Source organism: Equus caballus, chromosome 4, assembly GCF_041296265.1.
Source record: "Equus caballus isolate H_3958 breed thoroughbred chromosome 4, TB-T2T, whole genome shotgun sequence".
NCBI lineage: Eukaryota > Metazoa > Chordata > Mammalia > Perissodactyla > Equidae > Equus > Equus caballus.
This window is the reverse complement of record NC_091687.1, coordinates 81,372,648-81,394,832: the sequence shown is the minus strand read 5'-3', so window position 1 is coordinate 81,394,832 and position 22,185 is coordinate 81,372,648. Positions and strand designations below refer to the sequence as shown.

Genomic DNA, 22,185 nt, shown 5'->3' with positions numbered 1-22,185 from the left:
CAGTTATCTCATAAATTGTCCCTTTGTGACTGATTTTTTTGAATCAGGATCCAAATCAGGTACACATTTTGCATTGGGTAATCTCTTAAATCTTTAAAAATTTGTAACAGTTTCTCCTTCCTTCTTTTTTTCCCCACTTGCCAGTCTTTTTAGTTGAAGAAACGAGATCATTTGTCCTGTAAACTTTCTCATATTCTCGATTTTGCTGATTGCGTCCCTTTGGGGGCATTTAACAAGTTTAAATCTATTTTCTATATTTCCTATAAACTGATAGAGCTGGAGGCTTGATTAGATTCAGATTTGACTTTTTGTGAAAATACTTCAAGGGTATCTCTGTGCACTTCCGATTGTGTCACACTGGGGGACACATTGTATCTGATTTTCTCTTTTTGTGATACTGAAATTGATCAGCGAGGTCTGGTATTTTCCATCAGCCTGGTCTTCTCCGTTCTAAAGTCCCCATCAGCCATCCATGTAATGCGGTAGTTCTCAGCCCCAACTACTCATTAGAACATCTGAGGAACCTTCACACATTTCTGATGCCCAGGCCCTGCTCCCGAGAATTGATCCAGGGTGGACCTGGCCTGAGTAATTTTTTGAGTCCTAGGTGATTCTGGTCTACAGACAGGACTGAGCACCACTGACCTGCTAATTTTGGCAGCCACTGGGGATCTTTGCCTAGAGGTCTATTATTTCAGAAAGGGTTCTTAAATAGTCATATTCTATCATACTTTCTGCACACATTAGCGGCACTTCTTCTGTAAAAACTTTCATTAAGTCTTTGGTTCTCTCTTTGGTTTGTATAGGAAAGGTAGAATGAATAGTGGATTCTTATCAGTTTTCTGAAGAGTGAGTTGACTATCCAACATCCTACAAAGGTGACCAGTGAGTTTTGTTTAGGTATTATTATAAGTTCATAGATTTTAGCATATTTAATATGTTTCAAACCATTGCATTATTATTATTACTATTATTTTGATGCTTAAATTGTCTAACTAACATTCATTAGCCAATGGAAGACTTTTCAAGTTGGCTCCTCTGACTTTTGTTGACAACATCAGTAGTACTTGATAGCTTCCTTGCTTTTAAGTATGACAGCATGTTTTGGGCTCATCTTATATGTTTGATAATTTAGTTGTTCTGTTGCCTCCTCATCTTGTCCAATTCCTGTCCTGAACCTGGGATTAGCTATTTAATAGTTTAGCTATCCGTATCCTATCAGGTGATGTTTTATTTAGTGGCTATGACATGATTACACAACGGAATGGCAGATATTTATAGTAATAGTAAATTGCAACAGGAGGTAAATGGTACTTAGGAGAAAGCGTCATGATTATGTAATGAAAATCCATACTTTTTTATTGTTAATCCTACAGAGAATGTTGCGTAAATCCTTGGTAACCAATTTGTATTTGTTTTTCTCCCAGTTAATGTCCATCAGTGTGTTGGCAGTTTCTGCTTGGATGAGGGACTACCTAAATAATGTTCTGACTTTAACTGCAGAAACAAGGTAGGCGTTACAGTTAATGATTGATTTCTTTCACCGGGTTTCCTCAGATGCTAGTTTCTGTTACCATTGCTCTCAGCTGATTAGACGGTGGTGCTCTTCCGTGATCATTTGGAAAGTGTTTCCTGCCCATGGCAGCCTCTGTTGCAGACACTTGCATTTTCTAGCATTCTCATTAAGGTGTGCCACTGGTCTTAGAGAACATTTCTGGGTATGGTAATACCAGTCGCCTGTCCTCCTGACAGTATGTCAGTTATGTCATATTTACATAGAAAGGACAGCATAGCTACTTTTCTCTAAGAAAATCACTGCCAACCTTCTTACCTTTGTATTCCTGAGTTAGTGAAAACCAAACCCAGCAACGCCATTTTCTTCTCAAATTTCAAAAGTTGAACCACTGACATCGCAAGGGGCAAATTACTTAACTTCTCCCACCCTGAGTTTCTTCATCTCTCAATGGGGATTGTAATATATGTGTATCACTCTGAAATGTCGTAAGGATTAACTGAGATACGTTTTTGTAAAATCCTTAACGCAATGGAGCTTAGCAATGGTAATTTTTGATATAATTATTATTATCCTTACTATTATAGTTCTAGTTAACGATTTTTTCATAGTTTTCTAACGAAAATCATCTCTCTCCCTTCCTCTTTCTTTTAATACAGACCAATTTCCCATTACATAGCAGTCTTTCACATTTTGGGGAAGGGTCAGTAGTGAGGGAGAAAGAAAGAGCTGCACTTGGAGTCCCGGATCCGAGAAGAGGGAGATTCTTCTCAGCTGGAAGATAGCGAAGGGTCCCGTGGGGTTTCCTCAGGCTAAGGCTTCGGAGCTAATTGTAGATCGACTTCTTATTGAGGACTCCTCTCTTAAAATATATTTTAAATGAGTTGAGGTAGGAATGCTACCACTTGTATAAAAAACTAAACAAAATAAAACAAGCAAGCCCATTGGTGCTTTTGAGAATAGGAATACAGTCATCAGTTTTGAGGCATGATGATTTAAAGGATCGTTAACTCAAATCACGATTGTGTCTTCCTATGTCTTGGGTGCATCTCGACTGTATTTTGTTTATAATATGACACTGTCGTTCTTCTTTCAGGGTGGAGGAGGCTGTCATCCTGACTTACTTTCCTGTGGTTCATCCGGTCATGATCGCCGTTTGCTGTTTCCTTATCATAGTGGGCATGTTAGGATACTGTGGAACAGTGAAAAGAAACCTGTTGCTTCTCGCGTGGGTATGTGTTTATATCTCCTCTTTATTATGGTTAAGTGACCAACCAGTAGTGTATTATTTTTTCATCAGTGCACAAGGTTACGTGCGTAGGGAACTGTGAGAGCAGTGCTCTAATCTGTGCTAATTGTTCAACATCCTGTGAGAAGGGAAGCGTTCTTTCCATGAGAGATGATTTCAATACAAGTATTTGCTGTACTCAAACATGAGGTATGCAAATAGGTATGCTATTTAATTATTTCCCTTAGGCTGTGTGTTGACACTTTTATTTGAAAGTTCGAGTTTTTCTAGGGTCAGGGACCTTATTACTACTTAGGTTCTTCGGGACAAGAACTAAAAGGTCATAGTGGAACTGTTTCTTTTTCTCTCTTCTTCTTTTTTTTTTTTATGAGGAAGATTAGCCCTGAGCTGACATCCGCTGCCAATCCTCCTCTTTTTGCTGAGGGAGATCAGCCCTGAACTAACATCTGTGCCCATCTTCCTCTATTTTATGTGTAGGACGCCTGCCACAGCATGGCTTCATAGGCGGGGTATACATCTGCACCTGGGATCCAAACCGACAAACCCTGGGCCCTGAAGCAGAGCGCATGAACTTAACCACTATGCCATCAGGCTGGCTCTTCGTTTTTTAAACAAACCCACCATATAGAAATTCAGTTGGTGAGGTAGCAGACAGGCCTTACGATCCTGGCACTGTTTTACATAGTTTAATGGATATAAGTCTCACTTTCTATAACTTAGTGGGTTTTTCTTTTAATTCTGAAAGAGTTGGACTAGATTACTTCTTAAATTCCCTTTAGCACTCAAATTCTTCGATTCCAAAATCTATGATTAGACTTTTAATTAAAAAATTAGTAAGCTCTCTTTAACATTGAAAATTTGAGCCAATTAAAAATACAGCTTATATATAGACTTTTTGCAGCACATTGAGTGTATAAAATATTGCATGTTAATGGTACCAGGTAGTAAGGCTGCTAACACGTAATTGCAGACATATCAGACTCCTAAAAAATTAATTCATTGAGTATGTTCTTTCTTTGCAGTGGTTCTCAACGCTAGCTGTGCATTAATTTCTTGTAGGGAACTCGAAAACAAAATTTTAACAGTGTGCTGATACGTTGGATATCTGCAAGGAAAAAAGCCCCGATTTGTAGCATTTGAAGATTTCTGTGGGGTAAATACTCCCAGCGTGGTCAGTGTCGGGCTACCAACGTGGCATCATTGATTGCAGAGTTGGGAGAGATGAGCTCAAACTGGCTCTCAGGAGCCAGCTCCTGCACACCAGTGATTGATTGGCTCCCATCCCAAGCCAACTAAAACAGTCTTAGCGTGAAGCTGAGAAGTCTTCTCAGTTTCTTTCTTTCTTTTTGTTTGTGAGGAAGACTTGCACTGGAACATCCTGTGTTAATGTATTACTTGGCTTCTTGGAAGATAACTCTTCAGAAGGACCACGGCTGGAAAACAGAAAATAAACCACACTCAGAGAAGGGGAACAGGCCCACTGTCTTGCTTCTCTCCATTTTGGTATATATACAGCGAGAAGGAGAATGATGGAAGGGATTGGGCTCTTATTTTGCAATTTAAGATATTTGGACAATAATTTAAAGATAAACTAAAGGATTTACTTTTTTTTGTTTTTTGAGGAAGATTAGCCGTGAGCTAACTGCTGCCAATCCTCCTCTTTTTGCTGAGGAAGACTGGCCCTGAGCTAACATCCGTGCCCATCTTCCTCTACTTTATATATGGGACTCCTACCACAGCATGGCTTGCCATGCTGTGCCATGTCGGCACCGGGATCCGAACTGGCGAACCCTGGCCTGCCGAAGTGGAACGTGCATACTTAACGGCTGCGTCACAGGGCTGGCCCCAAGGATTTACTTTATGTGAAACTTATAATTGAAAGGGTGGATAAAGTATTTTAAACTTAAAAAAAAATCTCAGAATCCTTTTCTAAAATCGCAGTCTTACAGTGATGTCCCATTTATACAACCAATTTAAGTATGGCTGCTGTTCTCTCCCCGCTAACCCTCCCAGCTTGTATGACTCTGGATGGTCCCTGGACTGTGGGATGGGGTAGGGTGGGAGAGCATATTTCATGGAACCTCAAAGACTTTTAGAAACATATTTTGAAAACCATTTATGCATCCCATTAGGCTACTTGAATGCTGGTAAAGTAGATTGACAAAGAACAAAGTAGTTTGGTTTCTACTCGAGGCAGGATGAGTCATAGAAACTTGTGCGTGAGACGCTAGTCTGTGAGGCTGGAAAGAGCCTTATGATGCAAAGGTGACTTGGAGGACTGAGGTTCTAAGGGCAGCTAACTTGTTCATTCATTCATTCTTCAAATACTATTGAGGATATAGGCACTACCGGTTTTTGCCATCAGACCAGTGTGTATGATAGACAGATAATTCCATTACTCCCTCATAAGACCTCTAATATAGTTTACACTGGATGCTCTGAGGTCAGAGAGGAGGAGCTCCAAACTCAGCCCTAAGGGGTCAGCACCTCCTCTAGGAAAATGATGAGCATAGATTGATGCAGCGGCTTTATTCCTGCCGCTCCCCACCTTTGCTTGTTGGATGTGGTCTTTTTCACAAAGCAGCCTTTGACAGCTTTTCCCTTGCTAAAGAATGATCTGTGGGTCTCAACTCCCAATTACCTGTCAGTCATAACCAAGCTGCACCTGATCTGCGTCTCTGGCTTGCTTTCCATGGCCTTCTCCAAACAGTTGCAAAGTCCTGTATGTTCTCAGGAGCCGGTCCTCTCTTTTCGACTCTTATTTGGAATGCTCAGGTTCAGGCTTTCCTGACTTCTTGCGGAAACAGTGCAGAGCCCCTTAACTAAACTTCCTGCCTCTGTTGTCTCCTTCTAACTTATGCAAAACCAATGCTGCTATGTTAATAGACTGCAACGATGATCACATGACTCCTCTGTTCTGAAAACTCGAAAGACCCCTGGTTGGGTAGTGAAGTATTTAGAGAAGCCTCAATCTTGCATCAAGCTTTTCTACAATCAAGGCTTCATCTATCATTTTTAGCTTTCTAACATGCTTCATTATTCTCTGGTCAAAGTGTATTTTCTGACCCTTGGACAAGCTTTTGTTGCTCTGTTTTTCCCTGCTCTTACTCTTGCTGTCCCCGTAGCTGGGAATTTCTTCTTAATACTTTTGTTTTGATACTACCAACCTGTTAAGGCTTGTCTGAAATACTACCTCCTGAAATCATAATAATGACAAAGGTGATGATGATAATCAAACTGGTTAACATTTCTCAGGTACTTATGCTGTAGAGATTTACATGAATTTTTTTAATGAAGATTTTTACAAGAATTAATTTTGTCCTCTCCACAATTCTGAGATCAAGAGTATTATAATTCCCATAATAGATGAGGAAATGAGGCACAGATTGGCTAAGTGATTTGCCTAAGTTTTCATAGCTAGTAAATGGAGAATCTGGTATTCAGACCATGGCAATCTAGTTCCAACAAGATTATTTGTAGCAACTTCACTATTTTACTCTATAATTGCTGCCTTTTCCTAAATGCTTATAAACATATCTCACATTGTATAAAAAATTTTTCCTATGATCTTTCATGTTAAACCTGACAATAATCATCCAAGATAGATAATTATAAGTGAGGTTCAGAGAGGTTCAGTAAGATGTCCAAAGTCACTCAGCACTAACAGATAGAGCTTTAATTCAGACCTCAGCATTTCCTACTGCCAAGCCCACTCTCATTGGGCCTTTACTGATGTCTCTAATAGAGGCTTCTCAAGCTTTGAACTCCAGTGCATTTCTCTTGTTATAAATTTCCTTTTTGTTTTTTTTAATTGGGTCATGACCACTCTAGAATTGAGGGTTTTGGGTTTTTAACAAATTTTATTGAAATCATAATAGTTTATCACATTGTGAAATTTCAGTTGTACATTATTATTTGTCAGTCACCATATATATGTGCCCCTTTACCCCTTATGCCCACCCCCAACCCCCTTCCCCTCTTATAACCACTAATCTTTTCTCTTTGTCCATGTGTTTGTTTATTTTCCACATATGGGTGAAATCGTACAGTGTTTTTCTCTGTCTGGCTTATTTTGCTTAACATAATACCCTTGATGTCCATCCATGTTGTTGCAAATGGGACGATTTTGGTTTTTTTTTATGGCCGAGTAGTATTCCATTGTCTCTATACACCACTCCTTCTTTATCCATTCATCAGTCGATGGGCACTTGGGTTGGTTCCACATCTGGCTGTTGTGAATAATGCTGCAATGAACATAGGAGTGCATAAGTCTCTTTGAATGGTTTATTTCCAGTTCTTTCGATAAATACCCAGTAGAGAGATAACTGGGTCATATGGTATTTATTAAATTTCGTTTTTTCATGGCTAGCCCAAACTACCAGACTACAAACAACTTGATAATATGAACATTCACCTTGTCTATTGCTTTAATCAATTTTATTAAGTTGAATAATGGACGGGAAACTAGAACAGTGTGAGTAGTACCGGCCAGCAGATGTGCTGATAATGAGATAGTGAGATTTTAAAGGAGGATCCTGGCTGTTGAATAGGTTTAGACTACAAGGGAATGGCTTGTTGAGTTGGGGAGTGGGGGTGGGAACTAATGCAAAATACGACATGATATTAGGTCTCTGGCAAATATTTACAAGGCAACTCTCATGGTTTCTTCCTTTGTGTCCTTTAGCTTTTTATCCTAATTAAAAATTTCTTTTTAAAGAAGTTCCTTACTTTTATTTTGGATGTAAATATTTAAACAAGCTCAATGTATTCAGTCCGACTTCTCGAGTTCCCTGGATTCAGTCTTTTTTCACTTTTAATACCTGTAAACCAGAAGCTTTTTTTTTTTTTTAAGACAACCAGTATCTTAGAGCTGCCATATCTCTTGAATGATTACTAAAAGACGAACTGGCAGCTGGGCTATGGTGCTGCTCAAGCAACAGTCAAAATGGCCTTATTCATCAGACTGATCAAGAAAAAGTGAGAAAGGGGGCCGGCCCGGTAGCACAGCAGTTAAGTTCGCATGTTCTGCTTCGGCAGCCCTGGGTTCGCCAGTTCGGATCCTGGGTGTGGACCTACGCACTGCTTGTCAAGCCATGCTGTGGCAGACGTCCCACGTATAAAGTGGAGGAAGGTGGGCACGGATGTTAGCTCAGGGCCAGTCTTCCTCAGCAAAAAGAGGAGGATTGGCAGCAGATGTTAGCTCAGTTCAGGGCTAATCTTTCTCAAAAAAAAAAAAAAAAAAAGTGAAAAAGCCTCAAAACAGGTCTTTATAACCAACTTGCCCTTCCACCCCAACCCCAACCCCCCAAGAAACCAACTCTGCAGGCTAAGAGGCCATCCATAGGAAAACATTTCTGGTGAACCTTGGTCATGAATTTGACCCTTCTATTGACTTATTGATGCAAGTTGTTAAAACACCCTAATTTAAGTTTCCCAAATAAAATACAGGACATCCAATTAAATTTGGATTTCAGATAAACAATGAATAATATTTTAGTATGTTCCATGCAGTATTTAGGATATACATGTACTAAAACATTATACATTGTTTATTTGAAGCTCAAAGTTAAATGGGCATTCTGTATTTTTATTTGCTGAATCTGGCAACCCTACTCCAACTAGATTTGTTCTTAATAAATATGGAACTGTCATAGAACAGAAACTTCTAGATATTTATATGCGGACATCAAGAATAATTAAGTTCTGATTATATTGAGAAAACATGCCAAAAATGACTAGGAAAATAAACTCGAATATGCCATGACTTTCAAAGTAATTTCAGTAGTAGAAATTCCTTCTCTCCTTAACAGAGAAATTGAAGCTAAATGGAAATTGGTTTTAAGCCTTAGATGGGTACTTCCCAAGGCTTTTAGCTGTAGACTAAATGAAATTCATTTGTTATTGCAATTCTACCTTGCTATTAACATAGGCATTAAGAAAGTGGTGCCAGCTCAGGGGGAACGTAAACAGATTGAACAGACATGTTTACAATATCGACAAAAGCGAAATGTCACCATCAGGAGAAGGTCGTTTGTCAGTGTGATGCTAATATATGCTCAACTGCCAGCAAAGCATAGCTAGTCAAGTGCTGGTCAGAAATTAGGTTGGCTACCCCTCCCATGTTTGAGACCAGAGCCTTGGGTTTAAAAGGGAAGTTTTCTTTTTTTTCAATTTTATTATTCCAGAGAATTTGCATATGGCTTATGATTGTACGGAAGCACTTTTTTAAAGCTTTCTTAAAATATACAGTGATGGAACCAGATTTGAAATGATTCTCTTAATGGAAATCAAGTAAATTTTTAATGGCCATGAAGGAATTATTGATCATCCTCGGTTTTTTGTTGTTTAAAATCATAGTGTAAAACTGGACTATCTTTAAGTAGTAATTAATTTTCTTCAGACTCTGTTTAAGGCCTTCTTTTAAGTAGTTATAAATTTTATCATTATTAGCTAGCCATAAGCCAATAAGTTAAAATTAAACTATGAAGTTATATATCTTTACTATTTTCTGTTTATAGTTTTGATTGAGATAGCCTAACAACTTTATTTCTAAATCAAAATCCATCATATCATTGACGCATGTTCAGCATCTTCCCAGTGTTTTACTCTGATTTCTTAGAAAATACAGCAACTTTATATGGTTAGACTTATTTACAGATGGGGAGAAGCAGGGGTCCCAAAGATACGCAGCTGCTACTTGCTGTCATTAACATTCAAATCTGACTGTATTTGCTCAAAGCCCATGCTGTTTCACTCCGCCACACCACTATTGCAGTACACTTAATTAATTACTGGCATTATTTCTATAAGACTTAAATGTGCTTCCTTTATAATTCCAAGGCATTCAGTAGTCATTTAACTTTTAGAAATATAATCTTTTAATGTCCTTATTATAAAAGGAACTCAAAATTCTGCCATAGTTCTCTCTTATCCTGTCAAAGAATCAAACTGTTTCTCCTTTCCTTCCTTCCTGTTCTCCTTTTCTTTCCTTGTTCCTCCTTAAACATATATTGAGTACCCAGTCTGTGACAGACACTTGAAATGCAAAGATGAAAGGGGACAATACAAAGAAAATAGCAAAGCAAAATACAGTATTAAAGTTATAAATAAATTACTGTGGCAACGCAGAATAAGGAGCGGTTGGAGACTTCTGACAGGTTTCATAGGAGAGTCTTCCTTTGATCTAGATATTGAAAATGTGAGAGTTTTCTGGTGGAAGAAGGGAGGGACGGGCCTTAGAGCAACATGAAGCGTGTATGCAAAGACATGGAGGAGTGAAGGAACATGGCAGTTTAGCAAAACTTAGAAATTCAGGGTGGCTATGGCAATGAGAAGAGCATGGAGTCGTCCAATTGGGAAGGTCTTTGTAGGAGAGTCTGATGTTATCCCTCTTGCTGTCGAGAGCCAATGGGTGTTTCTAGCATGGGATGAAATGAGAACATTTAGGGCTGGTGGCACTAGGAAGCCCTGTTAATGGTTACCTACAGTCCTCAGAAGCCTTGGGTGGGGTCTGAACTAAGACTTTGGAACTGGAGAATGGCGGCTGAATTCAGTAGACCTTGCTGAGATAGAATAATGGATAAAGAATTGCACCTGATAGTAATGTTTGTATTACTTGATTGACATCAGGAAATGGTTTATTATTCAACATTTATGCATTTTTCATACAGTAGAAACATATCCCTTCAATACATGCATTTATTTTGACATATTAATGAGAATTTTTTAAAAGCTGTTGTTTTTACATTTACTTGTTAAATTCACAAAAACCTCAAGCGAACTGAAGATGATTTAGGCATTTCTGGAGCCAGAGGCTCGGTTTGCACATCTAGTTTTTGTGTGCACGGGAGCCCAGGACAGAACTCCGTGACCGCTTCTGTTTCTTAAGTGATGTTGGTTTGACTGCCTCTACCTGTTCCCTGTAAAAGCATGTGAGCAGATGTCTTTAAAAGTAAATGTCACATTGGGGACTAGGGACCAGGACAGTTGTGTGAGATTCATGGCCTTAGTGTTGGGTCTCTGTGACAGGATTTTGAGCACTCATTGGACTTTTCGCTTACTTCAGAGTTTGAAGTATCAATGGGCCAAGTATTTGTATTTTTGTTCTTTGCATAATTTAGGTGTCCTCTGTGATTAGTAAGCATTGTAAACTTTATTATGTTCTGTTTCTTAATATAGACATTTGAGATAACTGTCGTTAAAAATAAGCCATATAACTCTATATCCATTGATTTGATGAATGTCCTTACTCTGTGCTGAGTTCAAAGCCAGGTGTTTCTCTGGCAGCATATGCTTTTGAAAGGCTTGCTCCAGCTGTGAATACTGGCCACCAGTTCGGCAAATGCTACCTTGAGGTAAATTCAGTAACTGTGAAGTGTTTTTGCTTTCTCCTCTGCTCCCACCCTGTCAGTCTATTGGACTTCCTTTGGCAAACATAAAATGGTAAATATGCATTTAAACTCATATAACTATCTAATTGGTAACGTACTGTTTCTTAAGGTGGATGGTGAAGAGGAGGCTGTTTATTTTATTATTCTGTACACCTTATAATGTGTGTGTGTGTATATATTTTGTTTGTGTGAAATACTATATAATAAAAAATTAAAGACAAATAAAAAAATCATATAGCTGTCTAGATGACTCAGGAAACAGTGTCCCTAAGTTTACAGAGAGTGAAAATAAGATGCAAATAACACATGTAAATGATGACAGAATTAAGTCGTTTAAGCCGATGGGGAAAGTAGCTTTCAGATAAACTTTGTAGAAAAATGATGTTCAATATTTACTTTATTTGCAATGTCTAATGAACTTGATGACTAAATAATAGCTTATGAATTGAAGTTATGCTTTTTTCATGAAATTTCATAAATTTAAAAAACTTATTGTTTCAGAATCATCATTCATACGTCTTTCCCCTTTTTCAGATAAAGGGTGATAACAGGACCTGGTTATATGCTCAGATTAGGATGAATCTTCTCAGCTCACATGACAGAAACACTAATTTAAATTTTATTTAAAATGTGTAAACACTGTGCTCGTATCATTTAGTATTCCTGCTAAGCAATACATTTGAATTATTCGAAAATAAGTAGTCATTCCTGCGTTTCCTTACATTACCATTATTTTAGCTTTAAAACTTTAGAATTTGGAAGCTACAAATTTCCTCAAAATGATTGCAACCATGAAGACATTTTAAAAACATTGTCTTAAAGAAGATAGGAATTTTGTTAGTTGATAGTTGCCAATGTAAGAATTGTTTCTATCAAGTAAAAATATGAATTTTTGCAGTGTCTCTCCTATGAAACAAACATTTAAGATATTTTGAAATTTCAAGTTCTGTGCTGGGTTTGCACAGCTGAGTTGAAGACATGGACTGATAACTTTTAATGAGATCATGAGAGGATTGCCTTTTGTAATTAAAATATTTTAATTTTAAAGTTCTCTCTTTGCGTTATTAAAGGTACTTTAAAAGAACTCTCTGGAACTATAGGGTAGATGTGTACCAGGTATGCAGGGCTGAGAGTTGCCAGGGTGACCTAGGACCAGATTATGAAGAGTCTTGAATATCGTGCCTATGTACTTTGCAGCTTGAAGTTTCATGAGCTGAAGAGTGATGTGATCTGATCTCTCTTCTGCTGCATCACCCTGGTAGCAGTGTCTCTTCTTGCTTGCTTCTGGGCCTTTTTGCTCATTTACCTGGGAGAAAATAGCTACTGGTCTTGCCACTCTGGGCTAAGGGGGCTTCACATTTAGAGAACCTTTTCAATGGTGGAAGAGAGAATGGAAGACACACTACTTTTATTCTAATGATGTGCCTTTACGGATGCAGGAATAAAAGTCTTCAGGTGGGAGAAGTCTATCTAATGTTTTAGAATTTTTTTTCCGGATGTACATTATAAACAAATTCTGCTAATCTGGATGTTTAGTTCAGGTTTAGTAGCAAAATTATAGTTGTCAAGCTAAACAGGCACAGGGTGCCAGGCTAAGATGCCCTTAGGGAGACAAGCCAGCGTCCAGGACTGTTGTGGATGGTTAGAACAGGAGGTCTTTGGAATGCTGCAGCCATTTTCCAGCCTCCGGGGAAAAAAGTTCCATAAACAATTGACTGCTATCAGAGGACTGTGGTAGAACTGCTTAACTTGTTTGAGAACAAACTTTTCAAGCCTGTTAGAAGCCTTTACCTACAGATAATGGATATGCTCCTTTCAAACCATGGTTGATCTGTTTATAAAAGGAGGTCTTCAAGGATCTTGGCTTTTCAATATTGTTTATAGCTCAAATATTTATTATAACAAAAGTGCATTTCTTTAAAATTGTTCTATGATTCATGCTGTTTAATTCAAAATGTTCCTTCTGTCAATTAGACCGTATTACTGATGTTTGGGCAACTTTGGTGAGAATTTAACGATTTTATCATGAATCACACGTGGTTTTCTTTCCCTGAACATTAAGCATGACTGTGAATCGGGTTATGTTCTTATACTTTCTTTTTTTAAGGAAGAAAATATATTTTTGGTTCAGGAAGGAAGTGTTTTTGCTTGAATAGACTTATCAAAAAAAGAGAAAACAAACAAACCTCTCCACTTGTAATATTTGTGTCAGTGGATTTGTAAAACTTAAAGGAAAATTTTCGTTTAGTACTCTTAAAAGAGATATGTTTGTGGTTATTCTGGAGAATATACAAAAATAAGTTAAAGTGTCTATCTTGTCTAAAAAAAGATAAAACAGTGAAAAGAACATGATTTAGAAGAAACAACTTTCACAGACAGAGTTATAGATAGGTTCAAAAGTTATTGGCAGATATTGAAGTAGGAGTTCCCTTTCTACCTAATAAAACATCATCTTTAAAAGTATTCAATTTCCTAACCTGTTGTCTTATAAAGGGTCTTGTCATAAAGGTGCCTGCAATAATGAACTCATGCCCTTCTTGTCTTTGGAAGGGATCTGGCCACATTTGGTTGGGTCTGAGTGAGGGCTTCAATCTGGAGAATTGAGTCTGGTGTTATTTTGGCTGTGTTTCTTAGGATATTTCTAAGGCTCCTTCTTTGTACTTTCCGTGCAGGTTCTGGTGATGGGGGCTCCTGTCTCGAATTCTGAAGAATGGCCCAATGATATGTAGAGACAGCCCCTTCAGAGACCAGTAACACCCTGTAAATCTTTTGAGATGTGGCTGAGCATGCAGACTTTAGCTGACCTAGCTTGCAAAGCAACAGAAACTATATACATGGTGGCCTGTCTAGCTTGTCCAGCTACTTTATTGCCGTGCCCTTAATGCTTTACCTCTCATGATATAGATCATTGACCCTGGGAACTCATAGCCCTTGACTAAATCCCTCAGATGCTGGTGTAACACAATTCTGTGTAATAGTTGGAACAGCACATGAAGCAAACACTTACTAATTTGACACTTAGTAATTCACCTACATCTTTGATAAAGAAGTTAGCTCAGCAATTACAGTGTAAATAAAATTCAAAAGGGGAGTAAATTAAGATACATTATTTGAAATATTCTTGTATATTTGTTCAAATGGGCGCATGAACAAAGGACCACAGCATACCAATACTTTCTTCCTTTAGCTTGAATTTCTGCATGGGCTCAGGAGTTACACACTTTGTTTCTTCAAAGACTGGTTTATAGTTCTAGCTTTTTCTAAGTTAGACTGAGCTCATTCCATTTATGATTCTTAAAAGAAAGGATATTTAATGGTAATTAATTTAATTTAATGCCTTTTCATTGAAAAATTTATAGACAGACATAGAACATGGTGAATAATTGGCCTTCGGAAAGTACCAAGCCTATGTCTGCTATGACTTCGCTCTGAGACCAGGTTACAGCACAGGCTTTCTGGGGATGTGTGTTTTAAGCAGCAAGTGCTCTTGGACTGTTAGTAGTTCAGTCCCAGTGGATTCTTAACAGAATGTCGGCTGTTCCATTATCTTGTACAAATATTTGGCACTGGAATTCTCTTATTTACTAACTATAAGTAATATAATATTTTTAAACCTCCAATCACCGGGAAAGGAAAAATAAACAACTGCCATAGAGATACTTAGCACTGAAAACTTGCAGAGTTTAGTATTTGACAGGGTGGGGACTGGAGTTTATCATTTATCATTTAGTGAACGCAGGCCTTTAATCAAACTTCTTGTTTATTGAAAGTGTTGGTTATGTAGCATGTAGATAGGAGTCAAAAGGCACCATGTTTAAAATATTAAAATGTCCAGTAAAGTATGTTATATTTTGAAACGGTTTTTATTTTGGGGAGGCGAATCTCAGGTTGTATTAATTTTCCTAAGCAAATCTGACTTTTGTGGTTTCAATTTATGTTGAATGTTACTTAGGAAAAAACAATCTGAGTTTTTAGTTATAAGTTAAGAGAGTAGCAGGTTAAAATAACTTTTACAGTGTTTATAATTTTTCCTTTTCTCTCAGTGGAATATATTCTTCCTGAGGAGGTTCTGTGATACTAGATTGATTATCTGCTTGCTTGCACAGAGAGACTTGTATAAAAGTGTTCAAGGAAGACATTACAATTTTGTTTTAATGTAAAAATTCTTTTCCACTTGGCGTTTATATAGAAAAACAGATTGGAAAATAACTGCTTTGTCTATTTGTGGTAGGCTGGATATGGAATTTTTGTTTCCTTTAGATAGTATCTATCTCAGAGTCTTTTCTCTATAAAGCTGGATAGAATGAAGATAGGTTTAATATTAATAGAATATATGTTCTATAAAAGTTCTCTTTTCCTGTATTTCTCAACTGCTTGTAAAGTTTAATATTCTCAGTAAAGGTAAGCACTCAATAAATTGATTGGCTTTGTTAGGGCCGATTGCTTTTTGTTTTTATTACAGTAATAAAAGTTAGAAATCAAAAATTAAACATAAATCTATTCTGCCCAAAGTGAAAATTATTTGAATATTTTATACAAAAGCTAATATTACTTTCTTAGAAATTTTAATATCTGTGATTAACAGTAAAGAAATAAATATGTAAAAAAATAAATCACTTTCATTTATTAGTGCTTTTCTAAAAGTTCCCTTTAATGAACTGTTAAGCGCTCATTGGCTATACAGCACCATACTTCATTATAAAAATTGTAAAATGTGAATAAGAACAAAAATTAATTTTAATGTTTTAAAAGAAGCCGATCTGGCTGACTTAATATAAGTTCAACCAAGTATGGAGGAGATGGAATTGTTGATATAATTTGTCAAGGATTTTGCCATAGCAATTAAAGCAGCATGTGTGCCTTTAACTAGCCATGTTAAGTGGAAGGAAAAAGGAATTTTTTGCCATCCTTAAAATTTTGATATTATTGGTGGTCTTCTTTTCTTCTGCTGGAAAACGTAAAAAATGGGAAGATAGGGGTTTTTGGTCATTCCTCCTTAGTTCAAAGACAAGAAAGGTTTTATATGTACTTGTGTGAACATGTACTTGTGTGCATGGTGTTCAGAAGCTGGAGATCTATAGTGGATGGATCATGAGGCATTGCTAACACCACTAACAACATCCCTAATGTAATACGTACTATGTGGCAGCCGCTATTACATGTGCTTTACGTGTATTGACTCATTCAATTCGCCCAACTATGCTATGAGGCTGGCACTACTGTTGTGCCCATTTTCCAGATGAGGGCACTGAAACACAGAAAGGTTAAGTGATTTGCCCAACTATTACATGGTAGAGCTGGGGTCTGAATCCAGCTTGGCTCCAGAACCTGTGCTTTGAAAGAGTTAGTGTTCATTGCCTCTCAATCATGGATGAATGTAGCTAGCTCCATTTTCTATTTTTAAAAAATAGAGATAATGATATTTTTTGTAATATTTTTGAGAAGTAAATGATATAATGTATGTAAATCTCTGGCAAAATAAATGTTTTGTGCATTCACACCTGTGTGTGTATTCACTCTTAAACACATGTTTGTGTATATACATATATACATATAAGTATATTTGATTTTTTCCATAGTTTTTATATAATTTTAATTTTATATACTCACAATACTTGATTATATATACATACACACACACATATATATGTATATCACTTCTGCAAATAAAGTAAATCCAGGCCTTCTCATTGAATGAAATTGCCCATAACTTGGAATTCTAAGCTTTATAATTTTGTGACTAAAATGAACTATTATGGAAAATAATCCATCTCATACTGATTTGAGCAGACTGTATGTGTGGTTTTAATAAGCAAAGTTGCAGGAGAGATCCAAATTTCCAAACAGAGTCTAGTGAAAGAGACCTCTGGGTGGGGTCTATAAATCACATTTAAGTATATACATTTTTTGTATCTTTTATAGCACTCCTATTTTGAACTACTGAAGGAACATTTAGCAGAAGAATGATGGTATCTCAGGATAAAGTCACCCACCCGTTTTGTCCCAATAACCAAGAAGTGTAATTGGTCTACTTACAATTTTCAGCCTTTTTTGAGTAACTATTTCCACATTAAACCTATGTAAAATCCTTCAGCTATCAACCTTTTTCTCCTTGGTATCAAGGCTTCAGGGGGGCTATTGTTTGTTTTAATTTTGTTTTTACTTTTATTAACGTGATTCACAGAGGTAATTTCATTCTAAAAGGCTTATTATGAAAAATAGTAGTTCTTTATCCCTACTGTTTTCCATTCCTAAGAGGCAGCCGCTTTCAATTTTGTTTTAGCAGATTCCGTTGGAATTTACTTCCACATCTCTAAATCTCATGTTTTTGTAACTCTTCTCATTCTTTCAGTTTTCCGTTTTAAGCACTATCCATTGACTCCTTATGGAAGATGCAGAACTGGCACCCTTCCCTGCCTCAGGCCCCCCCACCCATGCATGCTTCCTATGGCACTCATTGCGGATGTATCATAATGTTGGTTAGGTCAGTGTTTACCTGATCGTCACGAGGTAAATGCTGTTCGCAGCTGGGCCACATAAATGCTGGATTTACTTCTTTCTGGAATAGTACTTTGTTTTTCTTGAAATTAATACTCCGTTTTCTGTGTATTTCTGTCTAATTCAACTCTAACTCCCCCCAGTGTAAGTTTTCTCTTTATGTATTTAAATATTTTGGGCATCCTACTGATGATTTTTTTTTAAAAGAATTCTCTTAGAGCATTCTAGCCCCGCTCTAGTCTAGACCTGCTGAAGCTGTTGCCGTCATGGGATATCCCTTTACTACCATTCTGGGATTTCCTTTGTCTCCCTTGTTTCCTGCAGTCCGAGTCATTGTCCTTCTCTGTTTAGTCTCTCATTCTAGGGAGTACATCTTCCAGTAGTTTCCTGCAAAAGTGTACAGAGGAGATACCTTTTTTAAAAAGCTTGCATGCGTAAAAATGGCTTTATATACCCTTACATGTTAATTTTGATGGCTATAGAATTGTAGGTTGGCAATCACTTTTCCCTCAGAATTTTGAAGACACTCTTCCACTGTCCTCTAGCTTCCAGTATTCTACGGAGAAATCCAATGCAATTTTGATTTGAATTGAGTTTTGAACCTTTATGGAAAAGGTATGTAAATTTGAACTTCACTTCTCTATTTCCAGTACTGTACTTTATCCTCCACTGTACCAAGTGTCCCCAGGCCCGAGACTCTGTTTTACTTTCCCCACAGAATAAGCCTGCCAACTTCTATATTAGCGGGCATGGGTAGTCATCCAGCTACACAGTGTGGGGAAGGTGAGCTGAGGGCTCTAACTTCTTCCTGAACGAGTTTTCAGCAACTTGTCCTATTTTTATCCCTATCTTCATACACTTCCAGAAGTTTCCAGGGCTGCCAATACCTGAGTATTTTGGGGCCTCTGCAGTGTGAGGCAGGGTGTTTCCGGCTTTCCCCACCACTGTCAACCCTTCAGCTTTTGGGGGACTGCTAGGAAATTTGCCACTCATCTTCTTTGCAACTTCCAAAATATATTTACTGTTGTCTCCTTTTCCTTTTTCTTTATCTCTGGGTTTATTTATGCCTTTTAAACTATCTCTTTGTTGTTGTTTTAGTGAAGTTTCAAAAGGGAGAAGGGATAAATGAATGTGTTTAATCTGCTTTCTTTAGGGGGAAATCTTGGGGGTGTGGGTGTCAGGGAGCCAGATCATTTTTATAGTGTTTCTTTAAGAAAGAACCTCCTTGAGATTTTACTGTTTTGTCTGTGTACATACAATGAGATGAAATAACCTTTAATAGGGGGAATGAATCCCCTTTATTTCTATTGAGGGATGCATTTGTCTACAAGTCACCAAGGACTTAAATAGGAAGGTGAGATTTCACGCCCTTCCCTTCCTCCTCGAATACTTCCAGTGGACAAAGGGACTAGGAACCTATGCCATTCTTGCCATTCTGTGGCCAACCTTTGTCTGGAATAACAGACGAATTGATTTCAGCATTTTTTAAAAAGAAGTTAGATTCCCCACCCTCCCCACACTTCCTGCTTCAGTTTCCTAATAAAGATGTTTTGAAAAATACCAGCTATATTCTCACTGGACAGGGATTTTACTAAAGATTTAATCAAATAGCTTGTGAGATTAGATGTCCTTGACTGAGAGCGACCCTGATAGTTTTAGGATGAGGCGAACAGTTTTACTCGCTGTCCTCCTCCAATCCTAGTTACAGGTAGTCAAGAAATATGCAGTGAGTAAGTGCTCTATCCCAGGCAGCATGTTAAGTGTTTAGAATTGAATGATACCTCTGGTCCTCACGGAGTTTATATTCTAGTAGATACTATGGTGTGGTTAATAATGGCTACCATGTAGGTAGTGCTTACTCTGTGACAGCCCTTTACGTGATTGAATCCTTAGCAAAACGCTGCAAGGTAATTTTAGCATTCTCATTTTGTGAATGAGGAAACTGAGCCTTACTGGTTTGCCCAAGGTCATCCAACTGGTATGTAAAGGAGCCAGAATCTGAAGCCAGGTCCGTTTTATTTCAAAGCCTGGGTTCTTCCCATCTGTATGGTTTCAAAGAAAACCAGTCAGCAAAGCAATTTCACTTACAAGGTTTTATCTAATCTGCTTTTATCTAACCCACTGAGGGCACTCATTCTTGAAGTGAAAGGTAATTATTCTTAGCTTGAGAGATTTTCTGAAAAAAATCACTAATTAATTGCATCATTTGGAGGTGTATCCTATCACCACCTTGCTTTACTTGATGCAGTTTTTTCATGAACATACGTTTAGGGATAAAATGTATTCATAGACACCAATTTTAGTTTAATTGCATTAGAGGAGCTTAGCTATTTTAGGGAACTCTGCACTGAATAATTTTTAAAGCAAATAAAATAGTTTGTTATGCAAATAATTTCATTCTAATTTCCTTGTATAAACATACTCTTTACCATTCTTTGTTTATTTAAAATGTTTAGTAGTTAGTAGCTCAGAAAGATGGGGAGAGTCTGCATATTGTTCCTTTTCTTTAGCAGGGTAAATTGTCTTAAATGTTTAAAGGCACACTGGATTATCATAGAATAATCCACCAGAAAGACAATGGTAATATAGAGAGGCAATATTTAAAATAGAAATGTGTCAGCAGAAGTCAAGGGGAGTCCAACATTAACAAGAAACTCAGGGTTAAATTAGTCAGAGAATCTCTAGGAAATCTGAAATTGGTCTTTGGTTGGGAAGCTGATCATTATTTCCACTGACATTTATTGAATACTTGCTGTGTGACAGGTACTGCTTAGGCACTGGGGATAAAATACTGTTTAAGGACAAGATCCCTGCCAGCCAGAACCAATGGTCTGGCAGTTAAGCGAGCATTGTGACTTGTAGGTGAGGCCACCAACTGGTTTAAAAGTTGAAGCCTCTGGGGCCTGATGTACAGCAGAGAAGGAAGCTTTGATACACAGAGGGAAGGAGAAAAGTAAAAGGGGTAAAGAGATGAAATACTGTAAAACAATGATGAAGAAGAAACTGTGGCCCGTTGCAGGTAATGAAGGCTATGTACAGGGAGAAAGGACAAGTCGATGCTGGATGTATTTCACCAACTACTTCAGAATGGCATTTGTATAATACTTGACAAATTTAAAACTTAAAAGTTTTCAAAGCTTGTATCAAATCAACCTTGACGATAACAGGAAAGGAGGCTTTATTTTTATCTTCATTATACAGATGAGCAGACTTAAGCCAGGGCAGTTTAAGGATTTGCCAAAGATCACAGAGTGTGTTTCAGAGCGGGGTTTGAACTGTAATCTTCCAACTCCACATTCAGAGCTCTTTCCACCGTTTTGGAAGGACAGCACTTGAGGAAAAGAGAGCGGCAAGTTGCTCTGCAAACAAGATTGGGACAGACCATCTCATCAAACCGCGTGCACTGGGAAAGTCAGAGCATGAGAGACACATGCTGACACCATTAGGGGAGATATATAAATGTTTCCAGTAATGTTAAAGACAACAGACAGTTCTGTAGTGAAATGGGATATGTAGGTACGCTTCATACCATAACCAAGTTCAGTGGGAGCTGTTGCTTAATTGTTTGCTAGTTTTGTTCTTTTGAAACTATGGATTGACACCATGTTTTATAGATGCCTCACTCAGATCTAGCCCTTAGACTAAGTAGTGGCAGAGTGACTCTGCAATAATCAATATGAGGATAACTTTATCCAGGACTCAGAGCTCACTGAAAAAGAAAACATAGGGGTAAATGGGGTTGATCTATGTATGTTGTATTGAGGGTGGATTTGACATTTAAAGTTTTCCTTGGAATTCGAAGACTGAGTTTGTCAGGCTCATGCAATGACAACAAAGCAACGACAGCTGACCATGAACTCCAGCATCATTTGTAAAAAAAATTTTATTTGAATTAAGTTTTAGATTTAGTTTGTTCCAGCAGTGTTTTATAATGCTGATGAAACTTGGATTTTCAATCTGAAAGTCAAGTAAATCTGTGCTCCTGAATGTAAGTGGAATAAAGACAGAGGAATTGTTTAATATGAGAGAACTAGCATCAAATGAGACCTTTGGAAATCTGAAAGATACAATCATTTTAGAGTTTTTCCAGAGTTAAGAGAGTGTCCAGCGCATAGGGACCCCCTCCTTCCCATATTGGTAATTGCAGTTTTGAGTTTGTAATGAGAGATTGTTTCAGCTGTATGTGCTGTATATATGCATTCCTGGGGATGCTTAAGTTATGGAAATGCTAGCCCATTGTGGAGTTCACTTACAAGGTCAGAGGTGATGTCATGCCTGTAGTTATTGCTCTGTGGTTTGGCTCCATAGGTCTGGCAGACATACTCAGGTATTGCGTGTATTGCATATATCCGGGCACTTGCCCGTGGCCCTGTGTTGGGGGCCTTTCTGCTGGTGCAGCACAGACCATAAACTGGTCGGTGACTCCAGGAGGCAAAGAAACAAGAGAGATGACTCAAGTGGGATTTAAAAGGGTATGAAATCAATCCAGAAATCTGCATGGTTATTTATCCCCAGGGCAAAGTCAGGGTATCTCC

At 37.7% G+C, this 22,185-nt stretch overlaps 1 protein-coding gene across 5 annotated transcripts in view; it reads left to right on the top strand.

Annotated features, from left to right (window-relative positions):
- The window catches only part of TSPAN12 (tetraspanin 12), a 111,918-nt gene that overhangs the window by 58,673 nt on the left and 31,060 nt on the right, over window positions 1-22,185 (top strand). For all 5 annotated transcript variants that reach the window (XM_070264951.1, XM_070264952.1, XM_023639555.2 and 2 more), the window contains 2 exons: window positions 1,428-1,510; window positions 2,610-2,745. In XM_070264951.1, the coding sequence (XP_070121052.1) occupies window positions 1,428-1,510; window positions 2,610-2,745 (219 nt within the window). The remainder of the gene's footprint in view (window positions 1-1,427; window positions 1,511-2,609; window positions 2,746-22,185) is intronic.